Source organism: Ixodes scapularis, unplaced genomic scaffold, assembly GCF_016920785.2.
Source record: "Ixodes scapularis isolate PalLabHiFi unplaced genomic scaffold, ASM1692078v2 PGA_scaffold2__306_contigs__length_199485367, whole genome shotgun sequence".
Classification (NCBI taxonomy): domain Eukaryota; kingdom Metazoa; phylum Arthropoda; class Arachnida; order Ixodida; family Ixodidae; genus Ixodes; species Ixodes scapularis.
Window position 1 is genome coordinate 131,724,942 of NW_024609857.1, and position 25,232 is coordinate 131,750,173.

At 46.3% G+C, this 25,232-nt stretch overlaps 3 protein-coding genes across 3 annotated transcripts; 1 reads left to right on the forward strand and 2 right to left on the reverse strand.

Moving 5' to 3' along the window:
* The first annotated feature begins 4,653 nt into the window (after positions 1-4,653).
* Positions 4,654-6,779, forward strand: LOC120840735 (transcription factor Adf-1-like). Its single transcript, XM_040211387.1, has 3 exons — positions 4,654-4,801; positions 5,757-5,922; positions 6,347-6,779. Exons 1-3 carry the CDS (start codon positions 4,654-4,656, stop codon positions 6,777-6,779), a joined length of 747 nt encoding a protein of 248 aa, XP_040067321.1.
* A 220-nt stretch (positions 6,780-6,999) lies between these two features.
* LOC121046752 lies at positions 7,000-9,279 on the reverse strand. The gene is made up of 2 exons (XM_040501320.2): positions 8,993-9,279; positions 7,000-7,387 (listed from the first exon to the last, which is right to left on the reverse strand). The coding sequence occupies exons 1-2, from the start codon at positions 9,277-9,279 to the stop codon at positions 7,000-7,002; spliced, it is 675 nt and encodes a 224-aa protein (XP_040357254.1).
* A 140-nt stretch (positions 9,280-9,419) lies between these two features.
* LOC121046750 (protein ANTAGONIST OF LIKE HETEROCHROMATIN PROTEIN 1-like) lies at positions 9,420-10,783 on the reverse strand. The gene is made up of 3 exons (XM_040501318.1): positions 10,620-10,783; positions 9,784-9,913; positions 9,420-9,569 (listed from the first exon to the last, which is right to left on the reverse strand). Exons 1-3 carry the CDS (start codon positions 10,781-10,783, stop codon positions 9,420-9,422), a joined length of 444 nt encoding a protein of 147 aa, XP_040357252.1.
* Positions 10,784-25,232: the final 14,449 nt, after the last annotated feature.

The window sequence follows — 25,232 nt, forward strand, 5'->3', positions numbered from 1 at the left end:
GACGACGCGCATCATCACGTTTAGAAGATATCCAGCTGAGACTACAACGCACGAAGCTACGCATCCCGAGATGCTCCCATGACGTAAAGCGTATTCCAGCTAAAGACCTAATCGTTGCTGATGTCTTGTCCAGAGATGCTCTTGCTGAAGCCCCATGCCGTCAAGTGGAAGAAGAGATCGACGCGTACGTTCACGGCGTCAAATCCCATTTCCCCGCCACTGGCAAAAGAACTTCAGCTAAGCCAGGAGGAACAAGAAAAAATATTTCACTTGTTAGCTATTGACTAGAGACTGTGCGGAGGGCTGGCCTATCAAATGTAAATAAGACGTGTAAAGAGTTTCGAAAATGCCGAGCCTATATTTTTATTAATGAGCGGCTTCTAATGAAAGCGTCAAGAATGTATGAACCCCGGTTCATGAGCGAAAACATCTTGAGGAAAGTACACCACGGGTATGAAGGCATCACCAAATTCCGGGCACGCGCACGCGGGTCTGTCTAACTGCCTAGCATATCGACTTAAATAGGAAAGATTGTCCGTCTGTGCCACCAGTGCATTCAAGAAACGAGCAACCGACGAGAGACGTTGATAGCGACGTCTTTCCCGGAAAGACCGTGGCAGCAAGTTGGCATGGACCTGTTTTGCCTTTCAGAAAAATAGTATCTGCTTCTCACCAATTATTATTCTAGGATCCCACACGTTACACCACGCATTAGCCTCTCAAAGTCATCCTTAATCCACCACCTGAAATCTATTTTTGATGGCATGGCACACCAGAAATTGTATTTAGAAACAATAGCCCACTATTTCAAAAGATCGACTCGTCAGACTTTTTTAAGTTTTTACAAAAGTGGGGCTTGCACCACAAAACTTTGTAGCTTACTTGTGATGATGGTGTTTTGACGGTGGCGCGAGTTTGCACAGCTGAGACTTTTATTACCTCAAGTGCAGGCTGGTGCTTTATATGGGTAGGCGAACGTTCGACTCTCATGGACGATGCGAACCCCGATTGGGTGCCCACCCAGCGTTTGGGGTTAAGAATGCGGTAAACAACCTCCACCCTTTACGAGCCTTCCGGTTGACATAGTGAATTTGAATTTTTTTTTATTTCAAATGGTTAGTTCAGTGATTTGAAACTTCGGAAGGAAACGTCATGTTGTAGACATGCATGTGGATGGTGTAACGTACGCACAATACACGATATTGAAAAGTGCACGAGCGGCAACGGCGTCCGCGTCTGCTTCTCAGTACCTGGTAAACGCGACCGGCGGGCGGGAATAGGAGAAGTGACGTCCCGTGAAAGCTATGTATAGTCAAAGGCAGGTGCATTTTTTCTTAGCAGAATTTTTATTTGCACATGTTGGAACACCTCAACTACCCTGACAAGTGTAATAAGGTACAGTAGTCAATAAACCCAAACGGCCTGGTTACATACAAAAACATGTGCAGATTAGGCAGAAGGCGCCCCCTTTGAGAGAAACAACGTCTCCAGAAAAAGAATACACATACAGAATACTGAAGTGGCAGGTATTGCCAGGCATTTGAAGCAAAGCTTCTCGAAGCGCGATATATCAATCCACATTTCGCCACCACTCACACGGAACTAACCGTCTTTTTATTGATGCCTCCTCGGCATACTCATTAATCTCCCATTCTGGATTGAAAACCGCTTTGGTTTTCCGTGTACTTTTCGCCAAGTGTAAATTGCCTCCCAACGAATCGTTTGAAGGCAATTCGGCTTGTTTCTCTATCTACGTTACAGCTTCTGACTGAATTCCTTCTGTTGTAGTACTCAAACCTTGCTCTTCCAGCACTATATAATACCAAAGCAAATTTTACTTTTCGGCTTTGAAAAACGTTGACTTGAAATGTGGTTCTAGGAACATGGCAATGCATGCTTGCTTGTATCTAGAAAACACGGTTAACCATGCCTTGATAGACCTAGCCAGTTGTGTGGAAAACTCTGACGTACCGACACAGTTACCTATAGGCAGTTCAGCATACCAAATATCATAATATTACTGGGATGACTGCGATGGATATTTCTAAGCGCTGGTGATAACACTGACGTCGAATAGTAGCTTCAATGCTTCTACATTTTCGGAAGCATTTTTTTATTTGATGAACCATAGTTGATGACAGGCTTGTACGTCAGTGAAAGCTCCACCTCCAGCACGCAATTGTCTTTCAGCGGTTTTCGGCTACGCGGGCGTCGAAGTGTTAACAAAGACATAACGCTCGAGCTGGAGGCGAAGCGCGCATTGAAGTCTTAGCCGGCCACCAACAATAAGTTCATCGATTCTACATTCTGAGATGGCAAGCTCTACCGTGACTGCTTTTTTGATGTCCAGAGGGCGAAGCAAAATTCTAGGGACTGGCTCTTCCACCCCGTCGCAACATCCTGCACCAGACCTAGAGTGCCTTTATCTATCTTCTAGAATTCCTCCAGCGCTGATGAACTGTGCTTCTATAATGCCGTACAATATGCCTTGCCTTCTTGCACAGGCAATCAACGGCCGGAGTACAGGAACCTGCGTCAATTATCACCAGCTGGAGGGTATGCGGAAAGCAGGAGTTTTCAGCACAGAAGCTTCCTTACAGTAGCCCGCGGATGGTGCGCCCGTTATCTGTTACAAAAGCAACACATCCTTCAAAAATTTCACAGTCGTGGCTCATTTTGCCGAGCATATAACGTGCGATGTTCCCATCAGAATGGTTGGCTGCCATGTGACGACTTTTGAATGCGTACCACTTCGTTTGGAAATTTCGAATGAGAAGATGGCAGGTGCGGCTTACATAACTTTGGTTCCTGCGTCATGTCCACAAGTTACCTGTGAAGACAACAGTGGTAATGCGGGTAGTGCGACCTTCGAACGCCCTGATGAGCAGCGCTTTCACCTTCTTTCGGGTGTCGCCATACATGCTCGGCACAATTATGGCCGAAAGTGTACAGTGGGACGATAGGCTGCAGTTAGGAACCGCTTCTGTCATAAGTTCTTTACGATCGCGTACTTCCACAATGCTGTAGGCGCTACCATGGAGGCCAGGTTATTACTTAGTGCTGGTGTGTTCCTTTATGACAAGGTCTCTGTACGGCGCACAAAGTTCGTCAGCCCTGATTGATCTTTTCCTTGCGTACCCACATTCATCGCTCTATACTTTTTCATGCTGGGTGCAGTTCCAGATGGTTGACAAAGGGCGTTCTGGTACCTGTCAGTGCTTAAAATGTTAAATAGCATGTTGTAAATTGCGCCGTTCGTGCCGTCTCTCTTGCAAAGCATTCTCAAATGGCACTCCTCCCTTTTGGTTTAAACGCTGTTCTTTCGCTTCGCAGACGGCTCATGTCAATCGTTTCCGTCCACCATAACACGAATGGGCAATGCAGCACAACTCTGGACGCACCATTGTTAAATCACAAGTTAATTAGTCTCAAAGAAATGCGAGTGCGAGCCACAGTTTATCACATCGATGTTTGGAAAGGCGCGGCGCGAAGTGGCTATGCTATGTTGTAACTGTCGATGAGCCTTTCTCACGAAAACCGAAAACGAAACTGGAGTTTGCAAATGCGCTCTCGAATAATCGTTTCTTTTCGAATATATTTTGCACGTTGAATATTTGAAAATTAAAAAAAGACTTAGTTTACGAATCAACTACGGATAATAAATTTAGAATATTAGATTCGTATACGATATTTCAAATATTCACTCACCCCTAGTATCAAGTTTTGTTATAAAATGGTTTTATAGGCAGTTAGTTGAGCGATAAAACTGTCAATGAAATTGTTCTCTTCTCTTCGCTATTTACCTTCTTCTCTCACCGAAGACATTGTAGTCTACTGAACGTTAGTTAATGTGTGTTGATATTTTGTAGATAATATATCAAAACGACGAATTGTCTCTTACTTTTCGCGACATTTCCATGGAAAATGGGAGTGCGCGTGCGCGGCTTTCATCGACGCTCAAGCACGCGTGACTGCAGACTGGACTGCGTTGCCGCACACAGTGGTCCCCGGTTACAAGAGGGCTCACCCTCGCTCAGGATGAGAGCTATCGCGCCCGCCAGGCCGGCGCAGAGCAGTGCGGTTGCGTGGGAGGTGCGGCGTCCTATCCTGGCTGCCGACACAATGGCGCCCAGCTCGGCCGGGATCTCGAGCACTGCCGCGAGGGTCATCAAAGCGCTCGGGTAGAAGCCGAAGCACTGGATCTTCACCGCAGCCGTCTGCGTTGTGAACGATGTCACGGTCCTGCGTCCCCAGGCATACCCTTTTTGCGAAGGGGAAACACTCTTACATGATCTCCTTCAGTAACAGTTCTAAAGCGCAAACCGCATGGAGCGTTTTTGCTCGCGATTCAGGCGCGTCGGCGTCAAATTGACGTCATTTCCTGCGCGCGGCCGCGCGTTTTCGCGGGAGCGTTGGTTTCTAGCCGACCCAGAACAAGACGCGCGCGCCGAGGCGTCGAAGCGGCTCTCGACCAATGAGAGTCGCTCGAACCATCACATGGCTAGGTGGCGTAAGGTACCGCCCGGTCCAAAGGGCTCAGCCGTATTCATCCATTCATCCATCCATCCATCCATCGATCGATTCTGCACAGAAAACCGCTTCTGGTTTTGGCGGTTTGACTGCGCTTCTTTTTGTTTGCCGATTGCACGTGCGATGGTTGACAAACGTGCATTCAATGAAATGCTCATTGACGAGGTTGAGAAGCGCCCCATTCTTTGGGACCTATCAGATAAGGAGTATAAAAATAATGACAAGAAGAAACATGTCTGGAATACCATAGGTACTATCCTGGGATTTGAAGGTATGTGTTTTCTTTGCCCTTTCGCTTTGGTGCCACAAGCACCATGTGCATGCTGCTTTTTACGCGTTGTCATCGTACAATTCTATCGTATAGTGTTTTACTAAGGGGAAATAGTTTGTGCTTTGTCACAACGGTGCGCAGATTATACGTTGCCATTGAACACGATAATTTTTCTACGGATCTAGACAGTTTTTTTTCATGACACCGAGGGGGAAAAAACGCGTTTTGTGCCGTTTAATTGAACAGAAAAAAAAATGGGGTGTGCGTTTGTTTATACAATTCCCAGCTGTAGATGAGCAATTTAGCCAGTGCAGTACCACCGCTAGCCTGGGTTCTTGTGCACCACGCAGTAGTGATACATGACCGTACGCCGGTATGATGCTTTTCTAGATCGAAACGGGCAGGGGTGGTGATTGAACCCAGGATCCCTGGGTTCTGCAGCGCAAGCTTTCGGTCCACGTGCTCCGAGCTGGTGTGCGCTAAACGACTCGGCCACCGACAACGTTAACCACCAATCCCTCCTAACAAAAAAAAAAACAAAAAAAAAATGAAGAAGGCTAGGGCAGCGAATTTCTTCCTTCTCTTTAGATCAAACATTTACCTAGTCCAAACGTGTTTTTTTTTCTTCTCGGTAGTAGAATGTCTATATTTGCAGGTTATGACTGGTTATGTTCTTTTAATGTTTTAACAAAACTTTGTACCACCTAGTTGCACTTTTTTTGCTACAGCACCACAGCATGCATAACACTTTTTTTTTTTTAATTTGCTTTTATCGGGTCACATAACTTTGACCGATAGAGAAACATCAGTCTCCTGTGCAAGAATGTCACTGAATCTGGAGCACGGATCTTGTCATTCATTCTTTGCCACCTCCTCGCCGGCTTGTTTATCAAAAGTCTAAGGTGCTCTTGATGTTCACCCATTCCCAGAATGTATATGTTTTTACGTTTTACAGGACCAAAAGCAACGAAGCGGTGGAAGTCACTACGTGACACTTATGTTAAAAAGAAAAGAGATGTCAGTGCCCCAAGAAGTGGAGCAGGTGCGGACGAAGTTGTCGTGGTCTGCTGGGCATATTTTAAGCGGATGACGTTTCTCAACGACACCTTGGAATATACACAGTATGTAAAATAATTTTTTGCACTTGTTCTCTGTAGTCCTCATAATTATTCATTTGTACTGAACATAACTGCACATGGCTCGACAGACCTCTTTTAACAGAATGAAATATCAGTGGTGAACTATACGCTATTGGCATAGATCTAATGAATGTAGTGGACAGATGAAAACTAAGAAAACGAGCCAGCTCCTGGTGTAGAGTTACACCATTACGTCTCAAAATGTCAATACACAATTCGCTGTCATTGAGGCCTCGTATATGGGTGTCCTGTAATGCGGTTTGTTTCAATGTATCCCAGACAGCTAGAGTCAGTTATGTTTTACCGACAGTGCAAATGCTTGATTTCACTGTGAAAAACAAAGATTGCATGTCTTCAGAAGCATTAAGTGAATGTCTTATAACTGATTCTTGCATGTTTAAAATAGGATCAGCGGAAACTTGCCAGCAATGGAGGACCGGTCACACACAACAGAAGCCTGCGAGCTCTCCCCTGCACAGCTTTTGCTCCAATATATGTGCGATGACACAAGCGCTGATGCAAGCATCCTGCCAGAGTCCCAAGAGCCTATGAATGTGACAGAGCCACCGTGCCCAAGTGCATCGTCAAGCCGTCCATATCCAGTTTCTACTATCGGTATGAATGGTGCACCAGGCGCACCTCGGAAGAAACGACGCACCGAGAAGCCATTTGATAAAGAAATCAACCTGCTTGGCCAACTGGCATGTAAGGAAACAGACTCAGCCGAACACTTCGGCTCAGTGATAGCCGAGAAGCTCCGCCAGTGCCCAAAGCAACAACGGTCTGCCATGGAGATTGAGCTGCTGCAAACTGCGGCAAAGTATCCACCTTGTGAATAAATGAGGAAATACTGTCTTTTGTGGGCTTTACTTTGTCTCCTGTTTGGTCATTTTTGTACACTTAATTTGAGCGTGCAAGAGGAAGAACAGTATTGATGCACTCATGTTCTTTTATTCGAAAACTTTCTTGGCTCTTTTTTACACACTAATTACAATAAAAACTACCACATAGACTAAAAACCTGTAAAGTAAGCAAAGTGCTCCACTTGTCCAAAGATGTTCAGTTGTCTGGCTCTTTTATATCTAGAATCTTCCACTGCCAGGGCACTTTTCCTTCCTTCATGAAGAATTGCGCATAGTGGTGACGCACTGCCTGTGCTGTCTCCTTGCTCCTCCTTGCGTGGGTGGGCTCCAAGTCGAAGGTGGCCGTGTCTGTGGCAGTTTCTTTCCTCCACTGGCCCTCAACAACCTTGCCGAAGGCATCCTCATGGTCTGCAAAGCCCGCAGGGCAGTACGCGGACCGCCCTTCGACTTCAAGGCTCAAGAAGTTGTGCAGAACACAGGAGGCCTTCACAACTTTTTCTGCGTTCTCAGGATTTAGCTTAATGGGCCCCCTGAATATCCTGAATCTGGCAGCCAGAATGCCAAATGAGTTCTCGACGCACCTCCTGCAGGAAAAAAAACAGCATCACATTTGCTAAAAAAAAAAAAAAAAAAAGCAAGCAAATCTGAGGTATGAGTTGCCTGTGTGCAATCTGCCTTCAAAGCAGTTTAAAGTACACACCAAAAGTGGTTGATACACATTATTCTATGCCATCATGTAGCAGCACGAGATCAGCGAGACCAGTCGATATGCCATCGGCAATTCACAGTCAATAGATTACAGGGAAACTCATTATTGGACACCGTACATTTCTTGTTTCTTCAAGCAGCAAAGGCATTCCCTATTCATAGAACTTGATATTGCCGCGCGCACAGCTGACCAACTAGGCAGCGCACCCGTGGCCGAACAGTTATAGTGTGGCTCCCACGCAAAGAGTCGAGGTTCGATACCTAGTAACGGAGGCACGTTTTTGTTATTTTTCTAATTGTCGCGTTCAGGTAAATTCTAGAACTCTGTCGCTTGTTCGAAGTCAGAATGTTCTACGCGCTGAATCTTCTACGCCGGCGTCGCATGAGGCATAACAGACCACCAAGAAGGATGTACAACTGTTCTCGTGACAAACTTTCGCAAGGACCCGCAGCACTTAACAAAGGGTACCACCGTGGGCCACATTGAGGAGCTTCAGGTGCCAGTCGTGGTCACCGCAATCTCTGAGGAAACCTCGCCATCACAGCACAAAAGCGTGTTGCTGCTGCAGCTCGACATCGACCCCGAGCTCCCAGCTCCAAAGCGCTGGCAACTAATTGATATCCCCGCTGAATACAGCGACTGCCTTGCCACGTCTTCGAAAGTTCGCCAAACACCAGTGGCGAAACATCGCACTGTTACCGACGGCGACATGCTCCCTGTCCACCAGTTGCCGTACCGAGTCTCCTTAAAGAAAAGGAAGGTGATTCAAGATCAAGTGCAGGAGATGCTCGACGACAACATCATATAACCCTCAAGAAGTCCGTGGGCATCGCCAGTCGTCCTTGTAAAGAAGGACGGAACCCTGAGGTTTTGCGTGGACTATCGTTGACTGAATGCTGTGACTAAGAACGACTATCCGCTCCCCCACATCGACGATACGTTAGACCGACCGCGCCACTCCCGATATTTTTCGTCGATGAACCTGAAGAGTGACTGCATTGCAGGTAGATTGAATTCGACAAAGGCGAGAAAACTGCCTTTGTCACTCCCGATGGACTGTATGAGGTCAAAGTGATGCTGTTCGGACTTTGTGTAGCACTAGCCACCTTCCGGCGTGTTATGGATACCGTGCTAGCAGGTCTGAAATGGCAGAGCTGCCTTGTCTACCTGGACGATGTCGTGGTATTTTCATGGGATTTCGACAAACATCCGACACGAGGCGACTTTGAGCCGTGCTTCAAGCCATCAAGACTGCCGGCATGTCACTCAAGCCAACAAAGTGTCGGTTCACCTATGGTGAACTAAAGGTCCTTGACCATGTCGTGAACATTGGTGTTCTCCCTGACCCCGAGAACGCCAGGACCCATAAGCAGAGATATACAGGAAGGTAAATTTTCAGACAAGAGAGTTTAAAGTAACACTAGCATGTAATTTAATTTATCTGTAAATGTGCCAAATGAAACGCCTTATGTTGACCCACCGTGCACGGCTCAGTCGGTAATTGAAACAGCGCTCGGCTGGTTCCTCCCTCGACCCAGGATATGGCCTCATGAAGTCGGGCCTCAACTGGAAGGCCTCGTCGCCCAGGAATGTGTACGGCAGTATCATCTTGGAGCCGGGGAGCTGGGCACGGGACGGCAGTCCGAGCAAGCCAGCTTGGAGACGCTGGCCAATTGGGGACCTCTTTAAGACCCCGCCGTCACTCATGCGACCAAGGGCGCCGACATCAATCAGCCGGAAGACATAACTGCTGTCGGCCACTGTCATCAGCACGATAGAGAAAGTGCCCTGAAAAGAAAAAAAATGAGCATGGTACAAGTGCATTTAGAACAAGCCTCGATGTAAACATGTGCAAATTTTAGGGCACAAAATCTGCATGCATTGTAATTTGATTTTAGCTCTTCTTTCTATACCTTGTAATTGTGGTAGAGGCTGCCCGAGTTGGCTGGTGCTTCAACCTGCACATGTTTCCCATCGACAGCCCCAAGGCAGTTTGGGAATTGCCACCGCATCCAATAGGCATCTGCGATGGTTTGCCAGTCTTGTTCACTGGGAGGCTGCAAAGAATAACAAATCACTTAACAATAACTATCATTATATTCCACAAGTACTATTATAGGCCATGTACTCTTTATGCACCGTGAAACTAGTTTTGGCACCAGGTTACGGCACAAAACAAAGTGTTCGTAACTTTAGAAAACTTGGCAACAGGCGGATTTGTTTCCCTAAACATTTCAGACATATAAGCTAAACTTTTGTTATCGTACATACCTTCATGTAACGGGGGGCCAGCTCCTCCCACAACACCCGACACGTCAAGTGAATTGCTTCACGGGCCGTCTCAAGGCCCACCCGGAACTCCATGGCGATATCCATGATGGGATTGCCAGAGCTTAAGTACCTGCACAAAAGATGACCATCTTATAGAAAAATTAATCATTCTGTTTGTTACCTACAATCAGTACAGTGGAATCTCGTTAATTCAAACTCGAATGGGACCAAAAATTTCTTTGAATAATGCGGAGTTCAAATTATAGTTTTCAGATGATAAGACTCGGATGTGACCTGCATGTTAGTTTGAGTTACTGATCTTCCACTGTCCTGATACAGTTTTTATTGCATGTATAATGATTTTAATGCTTCTCCTAACAATAAGGTATTTGAATTTGGATGTGGATTGACACATGGCTTGAATCAAGAACTGGTTGAACTAACTAATCAGTCAAATGAAGTAACCTACTGTCTACTGGAATGCTATGCTGAAGGTGCGAGAGGTGCACCATACTTAATTACAATTTATTTTTTCCACCAAAACAAAAGTGCATTTGTCCCCAGGGCGTAGAAAAGGTTGACATGCCTACTGACCCCTAAGTAGGAAATAAGAAAATGAATGTGTAAATCAATATGGCACGCCACTCGTGGGGAGCTTGTCTAATCAATGCAAAAAATGTGGTGAGTGTAATGGGTTCATGTTGAAAAAGAGCGCGACTGGGACGACGACATACAGAGATGAAGAGAACACAAGACAAAGCTGAAAGCAACGGGTCGACAGCTGAAGAAATAGAAACCAGGTGCAATCACGGCAGTGGTTCTGCCCGACTCATTACCTCAACGTCATCGCCAGGCGCTCGCCGGAGGTGATCGGCTCCCGCACGACGTGCTGTTTCGTCAGCCTCTCGGCACCAAGCCGGTGTAGCTTGTCGAAAAGCTGCGGCGACATGCGGTAGAACCTAAAAAAAAACTGGGGTTCTTGATCTCTCATGACCTGCATCTAGAGTAAACGGAAAAGTTAGTTTCATAGATTTTTGAAGTTAATTATATGGCAAATGTAATAAAAAGGTGCTTACCGCTGTGTAGTATTCGCTTTCAACCTTTCTGTTCAGCCACACAGGACGCACCCAGGGAGATGATCTATGCTCCAGCTGTGCCTGCTTTAGCACAAGCATACTTCTTAGCAGGAGGAGCTTTCGCTTTCGCTCCATACTGGACTAGAGCAAATCTCAGTTTCTGGCAAATAGAGCTTCCACTAAAGTAAACTTCACTTGAACTTCAGCGGAGGAGAGGACGCAACACGAACAACCCGATCAACACACCACTCGCGACGCGGCTGGCTCAGTACGCTGTTTCGTATTCAGCGCAATTCAAAATGTTCAAAAACATTTTTATTGGCCACATAAAAATTAAAAAAGTGTTAGTTTTGCCACAAAAACTCGTTTTATTTACTTATTTGTAACTTTAACTCTTATTTTGTAGTATTTGCGTGAGCAATTACATCGCGCGTTGAGAATTCTGTTATCTGGCAACGCTGATAACGCGCGGCCGGCGGCGCTCGGCTTTGGGTGCATGCGGGTGACCCCGCGTCAGCTTCCGCGCGAGCGTTCATAGCGCGTCGCGTTTTCGCGTGCAGAAAAACGCTCCATGCGGTCTGCGCTTAAAACTTATAGACCAACGCGTGGCCGTGACGTCACGCGGTTGCGGTGGCGCCGTTGTCGGCACGACGCACTCACAGACACTTTGCCCAACGAGGTACATGCGCTTAAGAGATAAGCTGGCATCCGTTCACCAGGCAAAAGTGACCCCCACTTGAATGCCGCCATGTTGTACAATTTTTACCAATAGACACGCGACCGTACCAAATCCTCAGACTTTTACTCAAAGCAGCGGAGATTTACATTGCGTTCTCATGATAAACATGATAAACTATTTTTTCACTACTGTTAGCCCCAGATATCACTATCTAGCTCCGATAAAACCCCGAAATACAGCACCTCGGCTGACGGCATCTAGGAAAGGTATTGCGAAGCAGCCCGAGTCTTTTGTCCTAAAAGCACATTTTGAACTTAAAACAAACGAAACATGAGTCATCTCGTCGGTACTGATAGGAAAGGACAATTAGCAATTATTTCTGCAGGATACTTCGCTAAAATCTAGACGTAAAACTATAAGGTCACGTGTCTAGTGGTCAAAAATGTGCAACATGGCGGCGGCGAATTGGGGGTCATTTCAGCTGCCAGTTTATCGATCTAAGGCCCCCTACGTCGTCGACTTCGCCTCACGCGGATCTGGTTTCGGCGCACGTAGTTTGCTCGCACCAGGGGTGGGATGGTGGTTTTTAAACAGTGCGCTAGGGTATACAAATTAAATCAGTCGATATATGTTCTTATATCTTCTGGCGTGTTCTTGTATGTTTATGGAACAAATTTATTTAATATCGTTGTCTAGAGATGCCCGATTTGGTGCGGTCAAGTTTGTCTTTCAAACAGCTGGACCTAGAAACTCGTAATAAATCACCTCACTCAAGGGTGCAGTCAAAACGCAACAAAGCTGCCACTCTTAACCCGTTTCCAACGTCTTTTTTTTCCTCAGCTAATAACATGCTTAGAGCGATACGGAATATGACTTCATTTTACGTTGGCAATAAGGAACGAAATATTTCCAGGCATGAAAGTACATTACGTGATTATTCTTTAGCCACCAAAACTAATCGAGTTTTCTATTTGTGCGAAGAACAAACTTGCTCTACTCGCCTTCGAGAGAAATATATTTTGTATTATTTATTTATTTATTTATTTATTTATTATGTAGTTGACAATTTTAATATCTCAATTTCAGTATCGCCTTAATTCCCCAAGAATAGTTTTTGAGCATTGAAACCTAAACCTATTCGGACCGGCGTTCCACAAGATAGGTACTGCATTCATGTTTACTAAAAGTAAAAACTAATAATGTGATGAATGTCTAGATCCTACTCTCCAGTGATATACTGACTTTAAATTATGAAATATTCAGCGAGTTGGTAGTACAAAAATAATACATAAACAGCGCGAAAAGACGACGAACGAAGAACAGGAACTGACGAGACACGGAGCGAAGAATTGATGTGTTTTGTGTTTTTTCCAATAAGCATTTAGTTGATAGTCAGCTGTTAATCTTCGTCTGGCGTTTTTTCGTGGTGTTTTTTTCTTCAACATACTAGCTTTGTGCTCTACGCTGACAGTACCAACCTTTTTCTAAAATAGGGAGATCCTGACGACTAATCAGCAACAAAATTGTATTCCTTAGATATAAGTGCTACGAAAACAAAATTTGTTTATTTGTTGCATCGCTGGAGTAGAATAACGCGGTGCAACAAAGTATGTTCAAGTTTTCAGATGCACCATAAGTCCGTTGAATGGAAAATTGGGCCAAAGGTGTATTTCAGAGGCATGGGGAAAGGGGGGTGGGGAGGGGCGACTGCTTTTTTTAAGTTTTCTAATGGCAGCTTTCTTATGGAGAAAACGACATGCATATACTTTTTCATGAAGGACAACTTAGTTTATTGTAACTTGACAAATGCTAGGTTAACAAAATTAATCCGGGCAAAGCATCCGCCGTAAGGACAGCTCTCTCTGCAGAGCTGTCCTTACGAAGCCGTGCTATTATCGGCAGGTCTTTAGGTTCTGTCGACTGTGAAGATTTCGTGACGGCAATCGGCGTCCAGCATTATTGTATTTAAGATACGCGGAAGGATCTTAAAACGCTCATGATACGCCGGAGGAAGGCTCTTCTTGATTAGATGGCTGCGTGAAAAAGCGAGGGGGAATGTTTACGGTGATAATGCAGTTAATGCAATGGTGCAAGCGAGTGTGACGATACTAATCCCTGGAGAAGGCGGAGAGGTTCCTGGTTCGATGCCATGACCAGGCGGAGTTTTTCGGTCGCGCACCAGTCACCTAGCAGTGTTTCGGAAGTTGTGTTTGTCCTTTGTCTACCTTTGTTCGCCCTCTTCAGGGATTATTATTGTCATGCGTGATTAGAGCGTCTGAGATCTCAAAAGCTTACGGTAAGCCGAATGTAAAAGACGGCTTGATTGTACATGTTTATAAGAACTGGTACAACTGATTAACACACGTAAACCGTGATGATTTTTTTTTTTTTCCTGCGGTGTGAAAAACACCCGAGAGCCTAGGCGTGGCATCGTACGTGAGCTTAAATGTTGTAAATCCAGAGTCATGCTTGAACGCAAATTTTATGCTGACGAGAACTGGAAACAGGTTTTGAAGGCAGTAAATAGTGGTTCTGCTGAGCTACGAAGTAGACCTTTCAATGGCAACGCTCTCATCCTGAAGACGACGGAAGGGTACACTGTGGTCAGAATGTATGGAGTTCCAAGAAGCTGCGTAAGTGTCGTAAAAAATGCACGCTGAAAGTGAAGTCCACCCTAAGTTTTTCTCCTCTTTTTATCTTTCTCCTCTATGTTTCTCCTCTTTCTACTCGGATTCATTAGAATGGCATCAGTTACAGCATCTGCTGTGATCTACGAGACTGAGCTGTGGGTGGATGAATTAATCGTATGCGGAGCGCAAGTTCGTCTGTTTCTTGCACAGGAGTTGCAATGATATCAAAACGCCGAACTCTTATTGACTGATTAAAAAAAAATAGAAGGTAGACCTCAAGGCATGTAGCATTGAGGTCTACCCGCTATCCTTCCAGTCAATGCCAGTCAGAGTTCGGCGTCATTGTGACTTCACCGGAACTCCTGCGCAAGAAGCAGACGCCTTGCTCTCCGCATACGAAGCGCAAATTTCTCTGATTCTTTTGCAGGAGTTGGGGTGACGTCAGAACGCCGAGCTCTGATTGGCTCTGAATGAAGGATAGCGGGTAGACCTCAAGACAGCTTGCTTTGAGGTGTGTTCACTATCTTTCAGTCAGAGACAATCAGGGCGGGACCTTCTGACGTCACCACTGTCCCTGGGAAAAAAGCAAACCACTCTGCGCTCCCCATACTCTAGGAGACAAGGACAAGGCCTTCGCCAAACGCTTTACTAAGGGAAAAACATCCTACTCCACTCATTTGCATTAAACGGCGCGCCTACTGCGCCAATGTTTCTCCTGGCGGGTTGGACCTCTCGCCGCGCCGTAAAAAAACAACATTTTCAGCTTTAAAATTTTTGGAAACAAGCTTCGACACATATTGAACGAAATCCTTTATCGACCAAACGGCATGCGGCGCACCATTTGCCCACTGACGCGAAGAACGGATAACCGCGACCTCCATGGGAATAGGTGGTGTCCTCTACCACTCCGAAATCAATGCGAAAAATTTAAGGTTGCTGATTATCCAGCAATTCAAACTGCGCCAAATCTGTCCGCACCAAGGAAATTGTATTATCAAGGAGTCGGATCTACTCTCTCTAATAAAATATTGACCTGCGATTTCGCCCTCCCCACCATCCCCTCCCCCAAGGTTATCACTAGTGGCAGAGTCGTTTATACTGAGATAGTTTGGCCTTCTTAAAAGATTTGGACAGCCTGGCAAGCACAGTAGCGTAGTCTGACAACCGGGGGATGACTACTTCCGTCTGCCATTTTGTGTCTCTGACTCAAAGGAACTCTATGCGATTTCTCAGGAATAAGCGAGACAAAGAAGTAACGCCATTTTTGTGTTACCACGAAATCCGCTGGTTCTTGCTGGCAACAAGATCCGCCTTTTGGCCAGACTTTCTCAGTAAAACAGCTCTGGCTAGTGGGTGGATGCAGCGCCACTTATAACTTCCGCCAGCCTCGCCGCCAGCGTGTCTTGCAGTAGTCTGTGGACGTTACACCAGATGGCGCCACGCGCTACGTCCCGTGACGCATCGGACGCTTTGTAGAACAAGGAGATAATTCATTCCGTCTATATATAGATATGTCACGTATGAATATATTGTTTCTTTGATAACTATACCTTGAGCACGGTAACTCAGATGTACGCGGGACAACAAAGTATGGTGAGCGGAAAGCATTTTAGGAACAAGAGGTATCAACTAGATGAGAGAGCTTAGCTAGGTCAGCGATGATCATTGCACTCACAATGAAAAATAGGTTATTTAGTACACTCGCATATACGAGCGCAAGGCTTTTACAGTTAATGTAAAGATATATGCTTACCAGCAATAGTAGAGTATAATGCTGTTTCTTTCATGTACATGCAAACGTAAGATTTCCCAGCACGTGGGCATCGGTGGCTTGGCTGCCACCTCCTGCATTCAAGAAAACAACTGCCACTCGAATGCTACATACACCTAAGACGTTTAAAGTGTCGTTTAATTTTTCTACGCGAGATAAAAGTTGCGGAAGATGGAGTGCGGGATCGTTTTCTTACGTTACGTTATAAGACTCCGAGACGTTAATGCTTTGTATGTCGCGTGCAAAGATACCCCTTGAAATGGTTCCCATGTCCCAAAGGAAGCACAAATATCCCGGTGACTTTTGACGTAAGCACACGTAGATTTCATAATATAACGCAAAGGAAACAAACGGTACTTTGTGAACAAGCCCTCACATGCCGATATACAAGTGCGAACTCAGAACTGCGGTACAAAGTCATAACTCACGCGCTCGATTTCCCTGCGAGTTCGCGTCCAGTGTTGCTTCAGCTCGAGCAGATTCTCGCCGTTCATGTTGGCGGCGCGCATGATGACTGCTTCGGCCTCCTCCGTGCTGCCCTTCGCTAGCAGCCAGCGTGGAGACTCGCTCAGGGAGCTGCGATTTCCAAACGACCCCACACATCGGTGAAGACAAGTGCTATGACAATAATTAGCGTTCGTCTTGGTTTGTAGAAGTTTGAAATTTTACATTCTCACGGGTCAACTTTTATAAGAATGTAGAGGCAAGAGACATTGGCGCCTGACTGAGCCTCTACTCCCCCCAGTTTAAAGCAAGTATAACATGGGTAGGTGTATAAATAAATAAAAGAAAAGCGCATTAAAAAAAAAAAAAAACGTTTGCCGCTTTATTGTGTACACTACAATGCGGATCTGTTGAAAGAAAACTTTTCCCCACATTATTGAAGGGGCGATGCAACGATTTTTGTACTTTTTGCAGATACCGCTTAGAACAAATCCCTGATGTTAATGACCTGAGAAACACTTGTTAGTTTTTCACCCCACGCAATAGAAGTCGCAGGGAAAATGAAAGAAGAGCGAGCAGCGTTCACCCCCTTAACTCGCAGCCAGAGCAGGCGGCCACGTGATCTGGAGCCTATTGTATGCCGCCAGTGTTGATCATAGCCAAGCGTTGGGGTTGACAAAGCAGAGGACACACGATAAGTTCCAGACATTGTTATGGTTCGGTCATTGTCCTCATTGCAGCGATTGAACACGGGCCACTACTCGAATGCTTCTCGTGGTATCGATTATTACGTGCTCAAATCGAGTGCGCACGCAGCGCTCGGGTCCTATGAGCCGCATTCAAATATCGACTTTGGGCGGTACTGCGACCCCCCGGTTACGTCATCAAGTTTCTCGAAGGAGAGATTGACTGAAAACGCTCGCTTCCGTCCTTCAAATTACGGCGCAACAAAAGAGTTTGTTGGCCAATGGCTTTGCGTGCGAGTATCTTTGAGCCTATGACTAGTGCCAGTAAGCTCGTGTAAAGTGAAAAAAACATTCCAATTGAATATAGTTGCACCGCCTCTTTAAGGCCAGAAAATCCAAATTCAAGTGCACATGATGCGTGTTCACAGAGCCTCAATAAACCAGCGCACGATGAAACAGAACATTCAAGACAGCATGGTCCCAAACACTAAGCACCAAAAGGCACAACGTCGAAGCAGTATGGCGAGAATAAGACATGCCACAACTTAAGCCAGCGACGAAAGAGCACGAAGTTAAAACAGCAAAGCAAAAATAGCACGCAGCTTTAAAATGCGTTTATCTAAATGGTTAATTTGAATCATCCATGTTAATGAATAAAACCATAACTTACCAATTAAATACCGTAATGCTTTTCACATATTATACGGGGACCGATGTTAACATGGCAAAGCAATTGTCGCTCTTATATTTCTTGAATTTATAGCTGTTTGGAATTAAGTGTGCGCGCATTTAAACTGCCTTTCTAAGATTTCACAAATAAGGGGAGCTGACATAACTGCAAAGTAGGTATAGGCGTTGAGCACATACCGCAGAACGAAGCGTTGCGTCGTACGCTACTGTGGCGAACAAAAACAGCTGCTCAAAAAATAAACGGAATCACTCCGTGTGAGCAGGCCCATGATCGACGCTCTTCTTGCACACCGGCCCATGAACATGGCAAAAACGATGTTGTGCTACTCGCTCAGCTTGCAATGAAAACCTATTAAACTTTTTTTCTTTTTTTTTTTTTTGGTGGGGGGTATCTAGATAGCATGCAAGGCCGTGCTGGGATCGTTTCCACGTCATCTACCGGGAACCATGCGCGGACGCAGAATATATGCGAGTGTCCAGTTGGTGGCCTACGGAAAGGTTCCTATAAAGTACGGCACTATGACCTTAGGTGTCTAGGAGGGAGTCATTAAAGGGGTTATGACACGAAAATAAACGGATAGATTATTCTTAAAATGGAATGCTTATAGGCTACTTTGTATATACACCAAGTTACGCGATTTTATGAGCTCTGATAATTGCAATAATCAGTTTACGAATTTTTATCATTTTCATCTGGTGACCAGGCAACACTGCCCAAGTTAGTCACACCATGGTGTCCATAAACTACGTGATCATGAACGCTCACTTATTCTAGGCGCCCCCATGATCGCCGAAGCTCTCCTCGGCGCGGTACGATCAAAACGGCTCTCGCAACTCGGTAACCCGAACGCTAGTCTCTCTCTGGCCCCGGCCCGTTGGCCTTCCATACTGCATGCACCTGTGAAAAATTCCCGGACGACGGTGACGACGGCAAGTTCGTCCGTAACTCGCCGTCGCTGGAGCTGGTCGCCAGAGGTAGCAATCAAAATGAACAGCTTCCAACATCTCTTGATTGCAATCACTCTCATCTCTGCTGCGATCAATGTCGAACACTTTGACAATGCGAGTGATGCCACCGTAGACGTAATCGTCACTGGCCGCATGCTCGAAACGTGGAAGGTAAACGAGGAAGCTCAAGCTCGAGACGCCAAGAGAGCCAAGTCTGTGAGTGCGTGCAAGGGGGCACCGCGATGGAGGCTGGCTACGTAGCAAGCCTTCAGCTCCGCCCGGAAAGCCCCTCCGAGGGACCCGCATATAAATCGATTTACCCACAAAACTATCGAGCCATTCTCAAAAAAAGAAAAAAATTAGCAGGATTATAGTAATATACCATGGGTCCTAGCAGTACAGTTATCTCATATTTTATTTCTGGCGTGTCATAACCCCTTTAAACTTCCCCGGTCCTAAAGTTCTAGCCGCTCACGTGATCACGCGCAGCAGCAACAGAGCGGGAAGCATTCCCACGATCTGGATGTTCCGCCACTGGACGTTGAACCAGCCCAGGCCAGCGGTCGTGACGCTGCCGACCGCGTGTCCCATGAGCACCGCCATGCCGTACAGGAGGCGGAAGTCGGGTGCCATGACCTCGATTACTGCGAAAAGCACATTTGAGTGTCGGTAATGAACGTCCGGAAATCATAGTTTGTTGACTTGTTTTTTTTTTTTTTGGCGGGTAGTACATCATGTTAAACTAACTTATGTTAGTTAATGCGAAACTTTGAACTACTAAAAATTATCTGGCTATATTTTATCGAACTTCCCAGTAAGTGCGGTAATCACAGTTTTGAATTCTTTAATGAATAAATTGAAGCGCAGGCTTTTTTAGCGCAGACATGCATATTCATTCCTACAAAAGGAAAATAGAGAAAGAAAAACTAAACTGCATTCGAAGACGCATATTACTTTCGCCATTCAATTTTATAAATTCTCCTGGCGAGTTATTTCTACTTTTTATATATTTCTAAACAAAACCTGGCGCAATGAAGCGGTACAGATGGTACAGCAAAACACAAATATAACGACTGAGTCATTCATTGAAAATACAAATATTGAAAATAGGCTAGACGTTGCCCTTGCAAAATGTTTAGCGCTTTTTTATGAGAAGTATATATTGAGTTTCAAAATCGTGTAACTCCTACCGCGCAGAGGTGGGGAGGAAGCTGACTACTGAATGAGTCACCAATTCCTTTCAGGACGAACTTCAGAACCAATTGATAAAGTGGGTTAATCCTTGCTTTTTCATTCACATGCGCACAATAGTTAATTGGTGTAGAAACGTCTGTGCGACTGCTTTTTGTGTTGGGCTTCTGAAACTACGTAGGACAGACGAAACTACTGTGGAAGGCAGGGATGCAATATAAGATAGATGAATCTGATCAGCAATATTGCCCACCGGGAAATAACCCTACAAGAATGTTATACGAATATTTATTTTCATATTTTGAAGCGATGACTAATTATACGAGCCTTGGCTATTCAAAAATTACAGGGTGATTCAAAGAGACGCCAGGCTCTTTAAATCGACCGCAAATTTGGTTTGTTAACCTATCGCGCTACGACTTGTGCAGCGTTGCCCACAGATGGTGCATTTCTTTTTGTAAAATTTGCAAAGAGCGAACTTACACGAGGAAAAAGTAAAGAAAAAAAAGGCGTAGCTCCTATGGAAACGCAGCGACGCCACCGGTTTTCAAACAACACGGCACCGTTTCGCACGGGAGACAAGAGATGGCGCAAGCGGTCGCGACGCCAACTGCCGCCAACGAACGAGCATACGATGCAGAGAGCCGGCGTCTTTAGCAGACAAGGAACACAGTTCTTTGTTGTTACCGCGCCTGTTTTTGTTTCTGCGACTGTCGCCGCCTACGGAACGCGCGCCGCTTTTGAGTCGAAAAGATTGTCTGCTAAAGACGCCGGCTCTCGGCGCCGTATGCTCGTTCGTTGGCGGCGTTCGTTGCGCCATCTCTTGTCTCCCGTGCGAAACGGCACCGTGTTGTTTGAAGACCAGTGGCGTCAATGCGTTTCCGTAGGAGCTAAGCCTTTTTCTTTCTTTACTTTTTCCTCGGCAACGTTACTAAAACACTCAGTTGGGAAACTCGCCGTCGAAACCTGGGCCGCTGGCGTCCACCGAGACCGAGCTAAATGCGACAACAGCGCCTCTCTTTTTCGTTTGTCTGTACTGTGGTCACCTCAAGCTTTTTGAAAGCCTGTTTTTGCGTAAAAACAAACGGAAAAGACTCTTTTTGTATGAAATTTACTGGAGTTTAGTACCAAACGATGGGCGCGTGATGTTTTTATCATCTTTAGTTCGCAAGGTTTTGCGGAACAATTAATATTGTTTTTATACAACCATGCCTCAGCGGGCCTTTCAGGTAGCACGTCCCGCCCTAGGTGCATTTTAACTTCGGTAGCTCAACGCGGCGCGTCCGCCGGGGAGACGGGGGTGGCACCCTTGTAACCTCTACCGCTGTATCTGTTCTCAAAGTCAAAATAGAAGTCACGTGCAGTTCCTCGAGTGGCCGCTGCGGGAGAAATGGTGGCGTTGTGTTCGTCATTAGCTCGGTGTTCGGAGACAGATTGGGGCCACTTTTTCAAAGCTCTCTCTATGGGAGTTTCCCAACTGAGTGTTTTAGTAACGTTGTTCCTCGGGTAAATTCGCTCTTTGCAAATTTTACAGAAAAAAAAAAAAAAGTCCCGTTGCACAAAGTCGTAGCGTGATAGGTTGAGAAACCGAATTTTTCGGTCGATTTAAAGAGCCTGGCGTCTCCTTGAATCACCCTGTAGATTGCCTCGATGTTGCTAACACTCCCATGGAGGTACTCAATAAAACACTTACGCAACCCGTAAGGGGAAACGCAGTGACAGCTGAGGTATGATGTCGTAGCCGATAAGGTGTCATTTCGGAGCAGATAGACTGAATGAACGATGAAGGTGTCCGCATAGGCGTTTCGTATTAAACCGAGTAACACACTAGAGAAAATTTTCGTAGCGTTTTGGAACCAATAAGGGTGTAATAAGTGGAGAGCATTTCAGCTTCCTGCGTAGAAGGGGAGCGTGTTTTCGAACGTCACTTCAGCATAAATAGTCAAATGTGTTGAATGAAAAGCGCCGATTAAAGAGTGACAAGGAAGTCGGAGAGACGAAGTGCACCCTCAAATGAAGGTTTATTTAAAAAAAAACGCACACTATTAATACCGTATTTCTGGCTAATTCGTTTAACCCAATAAATCTTGTAACTGTCAGGTCCATTGACGGAGCAGTAACGTATTTCCTTTTTCCTTGCTTTTCCATACAGGATACATCGTAAAATGCTAAGGCTGTTTCATCTGCGTAGCTTCCGAGAATTATTGTTTGCGTTAATTCTGGGTCACATGGGCACCTAACTCAGTGCACTGCCAGATTGCCCGGCGGGGCCTGTTTTACTGACCATGCATGTCACTTTGCTACCATGCATGACCATGCGTGTTATCTTGCTTGCTCGTTGTCTCGTTATCAGCGGCCCGTAGAATGTTTCGGCGGAGGACCGAAAGTTGCCCGCGTCGATATGGAGCGCGGTCGACACTGTGCAATACCGCGAAGTGTCTTATGGTGAATTCCTCTCACAGATCTCGAGCGCTCCAAAAGCGCTCCATTTGGAGCGCGCATATTCCGCTCGCAGATCTGGCTCAAGTTGGTCATCTTCCGCTCGTAGATCTCTGGCAGCGCCCGCTCCACGGAGCGCCCCAAACTCCGCCGAACTTGCTCTGCGGGGTTTCACGGATCTCTCCGGAAGCTGACAGAGCGGCCCACGTGATTTCCGTCTAAATCGGCGGTGCGCATGCGCGGCGAGGTTGGAGAGATTGACGGGCCGGTCGGGTCGTGGAGTTGGATCTGTTAGGGTGCGTCGGTTGTTTACTCTGGATTGTGACGGCTCGAACGCTTCTACCTCGCGTAGATCAGGCATAAAAAGCCGGGAATGTGGAGCGTGGCAAATCGTAAGCGCTGACGTCTATGATCGCGAGAGGAAGAACGAGAAAAAGAACGTCAGAAAAGCCGGAGGCAGACGCAAGGATAGGCCTATTCATTCTGCAGCCAGTGATTCTTTGCCTTTTTACACTGCACTCCGTCGGCGTTTTCCCGTGAAATAAAGCAAGAAGTGGTTAGGCAACGAACGCGCAAGTGATGGTTTGTTACCTCTGTGTTTATTAAAGTCGTACTACAAATCTGAACTCCACCGCTGGCAATCGCTGTCCGTGCACCGCCGCTTCGAGGCGGCCGAAAGGTATATGTGACGGTGCCGAGCGCGGACGTCTTCGTTATTTGCGACATGGGCACCGTGGTACGTTTAATTTCGCCCGGTCTGTGTCGCGTGTTACTTCTGCAGCTAAGCAGTGACAGTCGTCACTGGTCTTCGGAAAGATCAGCCGGCTGAGGCGTTGGTGGGCTGGTCAAGTTAGAGCAGCGGCCATTTTGTACGGCGGAGGGAGAAGGGGTGGGGAGGGGTGTGGGGGAGGTCGCTCCAAAAATGCAAGTTTATCTTCCCTTCGTCGATTCGGTGCGGGTCCCACGGAGCGAAATTTTGCCTCCCTCGCGGATTTTGGAAAGCGCTCCAGATCTACGAGTGGAATTCACCATTACTAACAACCATCGCTGTAATATTGCTGTAAAGGTCAGATTGCGCGTGTAGTTGGCAAACGAAAGAGGAAGAGCAAGTGTGCGTATGGCCGTCATCACCGCGTCGAACCAACACCACCTAGACAGAAGGCCTCCGCATGGTTTCCTCTTCTTCTATGAAACGTCATCACAGTCGGATCGCGCTCGGTCGGCTATTGGACCCGAGCCCGACCTTCGACGCGCTGATTGGCCACGAGCCGCAGCCGAACACTGACCCAGCACTCCTGCCCAATCTCTCGCCTCGATCGATCTGACTATGATGACGCGTGTGGAGGCCTTCTGTCTAGGTGGTGTTGGTCGAACCCGTTTGTTTGAAACATCGTACGTGGTTATTTCACGCGCACGCGCTGCAGAGATGTGTTTTCGCAGTAGACCTACTGCTAATTACCCAGGCATAAACGAGAATGCTGGGAATGCAGGTCTACTAGCCGAACGTGCACTCCTTCTCTGTATAAAATATTCGAAGTAACTACCCAAAATTAGGCGTTGACTACGAACGCGCGTGCGGAGGCCATTTGTTTTAGGCTTTTGCTTTGGAACAGTTACTGCTGTAGACTCCAGCACGTGCGATGCGTAGACCCACATTCCCTGATGTCTCCTTGATGCTTGGGTAATTTAGCGATATATTTATTTCCGTCGACTCACCAAGGTGAGCTGGAAACTCAAGCGGTGCGCGAACTAGAAACATATTTTCAAATTAAATCTATCAGGTATTGAGTGGAAGTTTCCGAACCCCGAGGGAAGTGTGCACAAAGTAACGCAAATCAGATGCCTAACGGTTTTCGAAACAATTTTTTTTTTTTTAGTTTCGCTAAATACTACTTAGAATCCCTCACTAACGTTACTAACTGAATAAGCTTGGCTTTTGTTTTCTTTCTAGGCAAGGGCAGTCGCCAAACAAACTGGAAAAATATGAGCATCGTTCATTCCCTCAACTCGAAGCCAGTACAAGCGCCCACGTGGCCTGGTGCCCGTCCTATTCCGCCAACGTTAATCATAGCCACGCGCTGAGGTTTGAAAAGTAGAAAATGCGTGCTGAGTTCCAGGCCTTGTTAGAGTTCGGCTATTCTCATCAGTGCAGTGGTTGGACGCGAGTCACTACCGGAGTGTCCGCAGTGGCATTGATTGTTACGAGCCGCAGTCAAGTGCTCAGGCAGTTCTCGTGTCCAATCCATGAGCCGCGCTCGACTGTCGCCATGCGGTTGGTTTCGATCCTATTATTACGTCACCAAGCTTTGCGAAGGCAAAACTGAAAGAAATAGTCCCCATTTACCCTCGAAGTTTTAACGCGACGAAGAAGCTTCTGAATCAGTGGCGGTCTGAGCAAGTATATATATTTAGGTCAGACTAGTACCAGTACGACTCTGCAGGTCATGAACTATCCAACCGGATATCGTTTTATGACCCCTTTAAGTATTTAAGTAGCGCTGAAACTTGCTGGGGGTCGCGAAGACGTCGCAGATACCCACACTTGTGGTTGCTCTGGCCGTTCAAAAACTGAGGAAAACAGTGCGTAAACCAATCAACGTATCTGAAAGGATCGACGAGATGGCAGTATAAGCAGTCTAATTAGTTTAAATGCGTCGATTTGTCACTGGAAAATTTTATAGTCTTTGATTTTCTACTGAGACTAAATAGATGCCGATGAGTTTCTTTTGAATACCCACCTAGTACATAGCTTGTGGAGGCGAGAGTGAAAGTGGCAGCCCCAAGCAGAAACCGCATTGCCAGGAACGTGTGAAACAGCTGGGAGAAGAGGATCACGATCCCGCAAAGTTGGGCCACAACGACCGAGAACTGGATCAACGGCTTCCGGCCTATCCT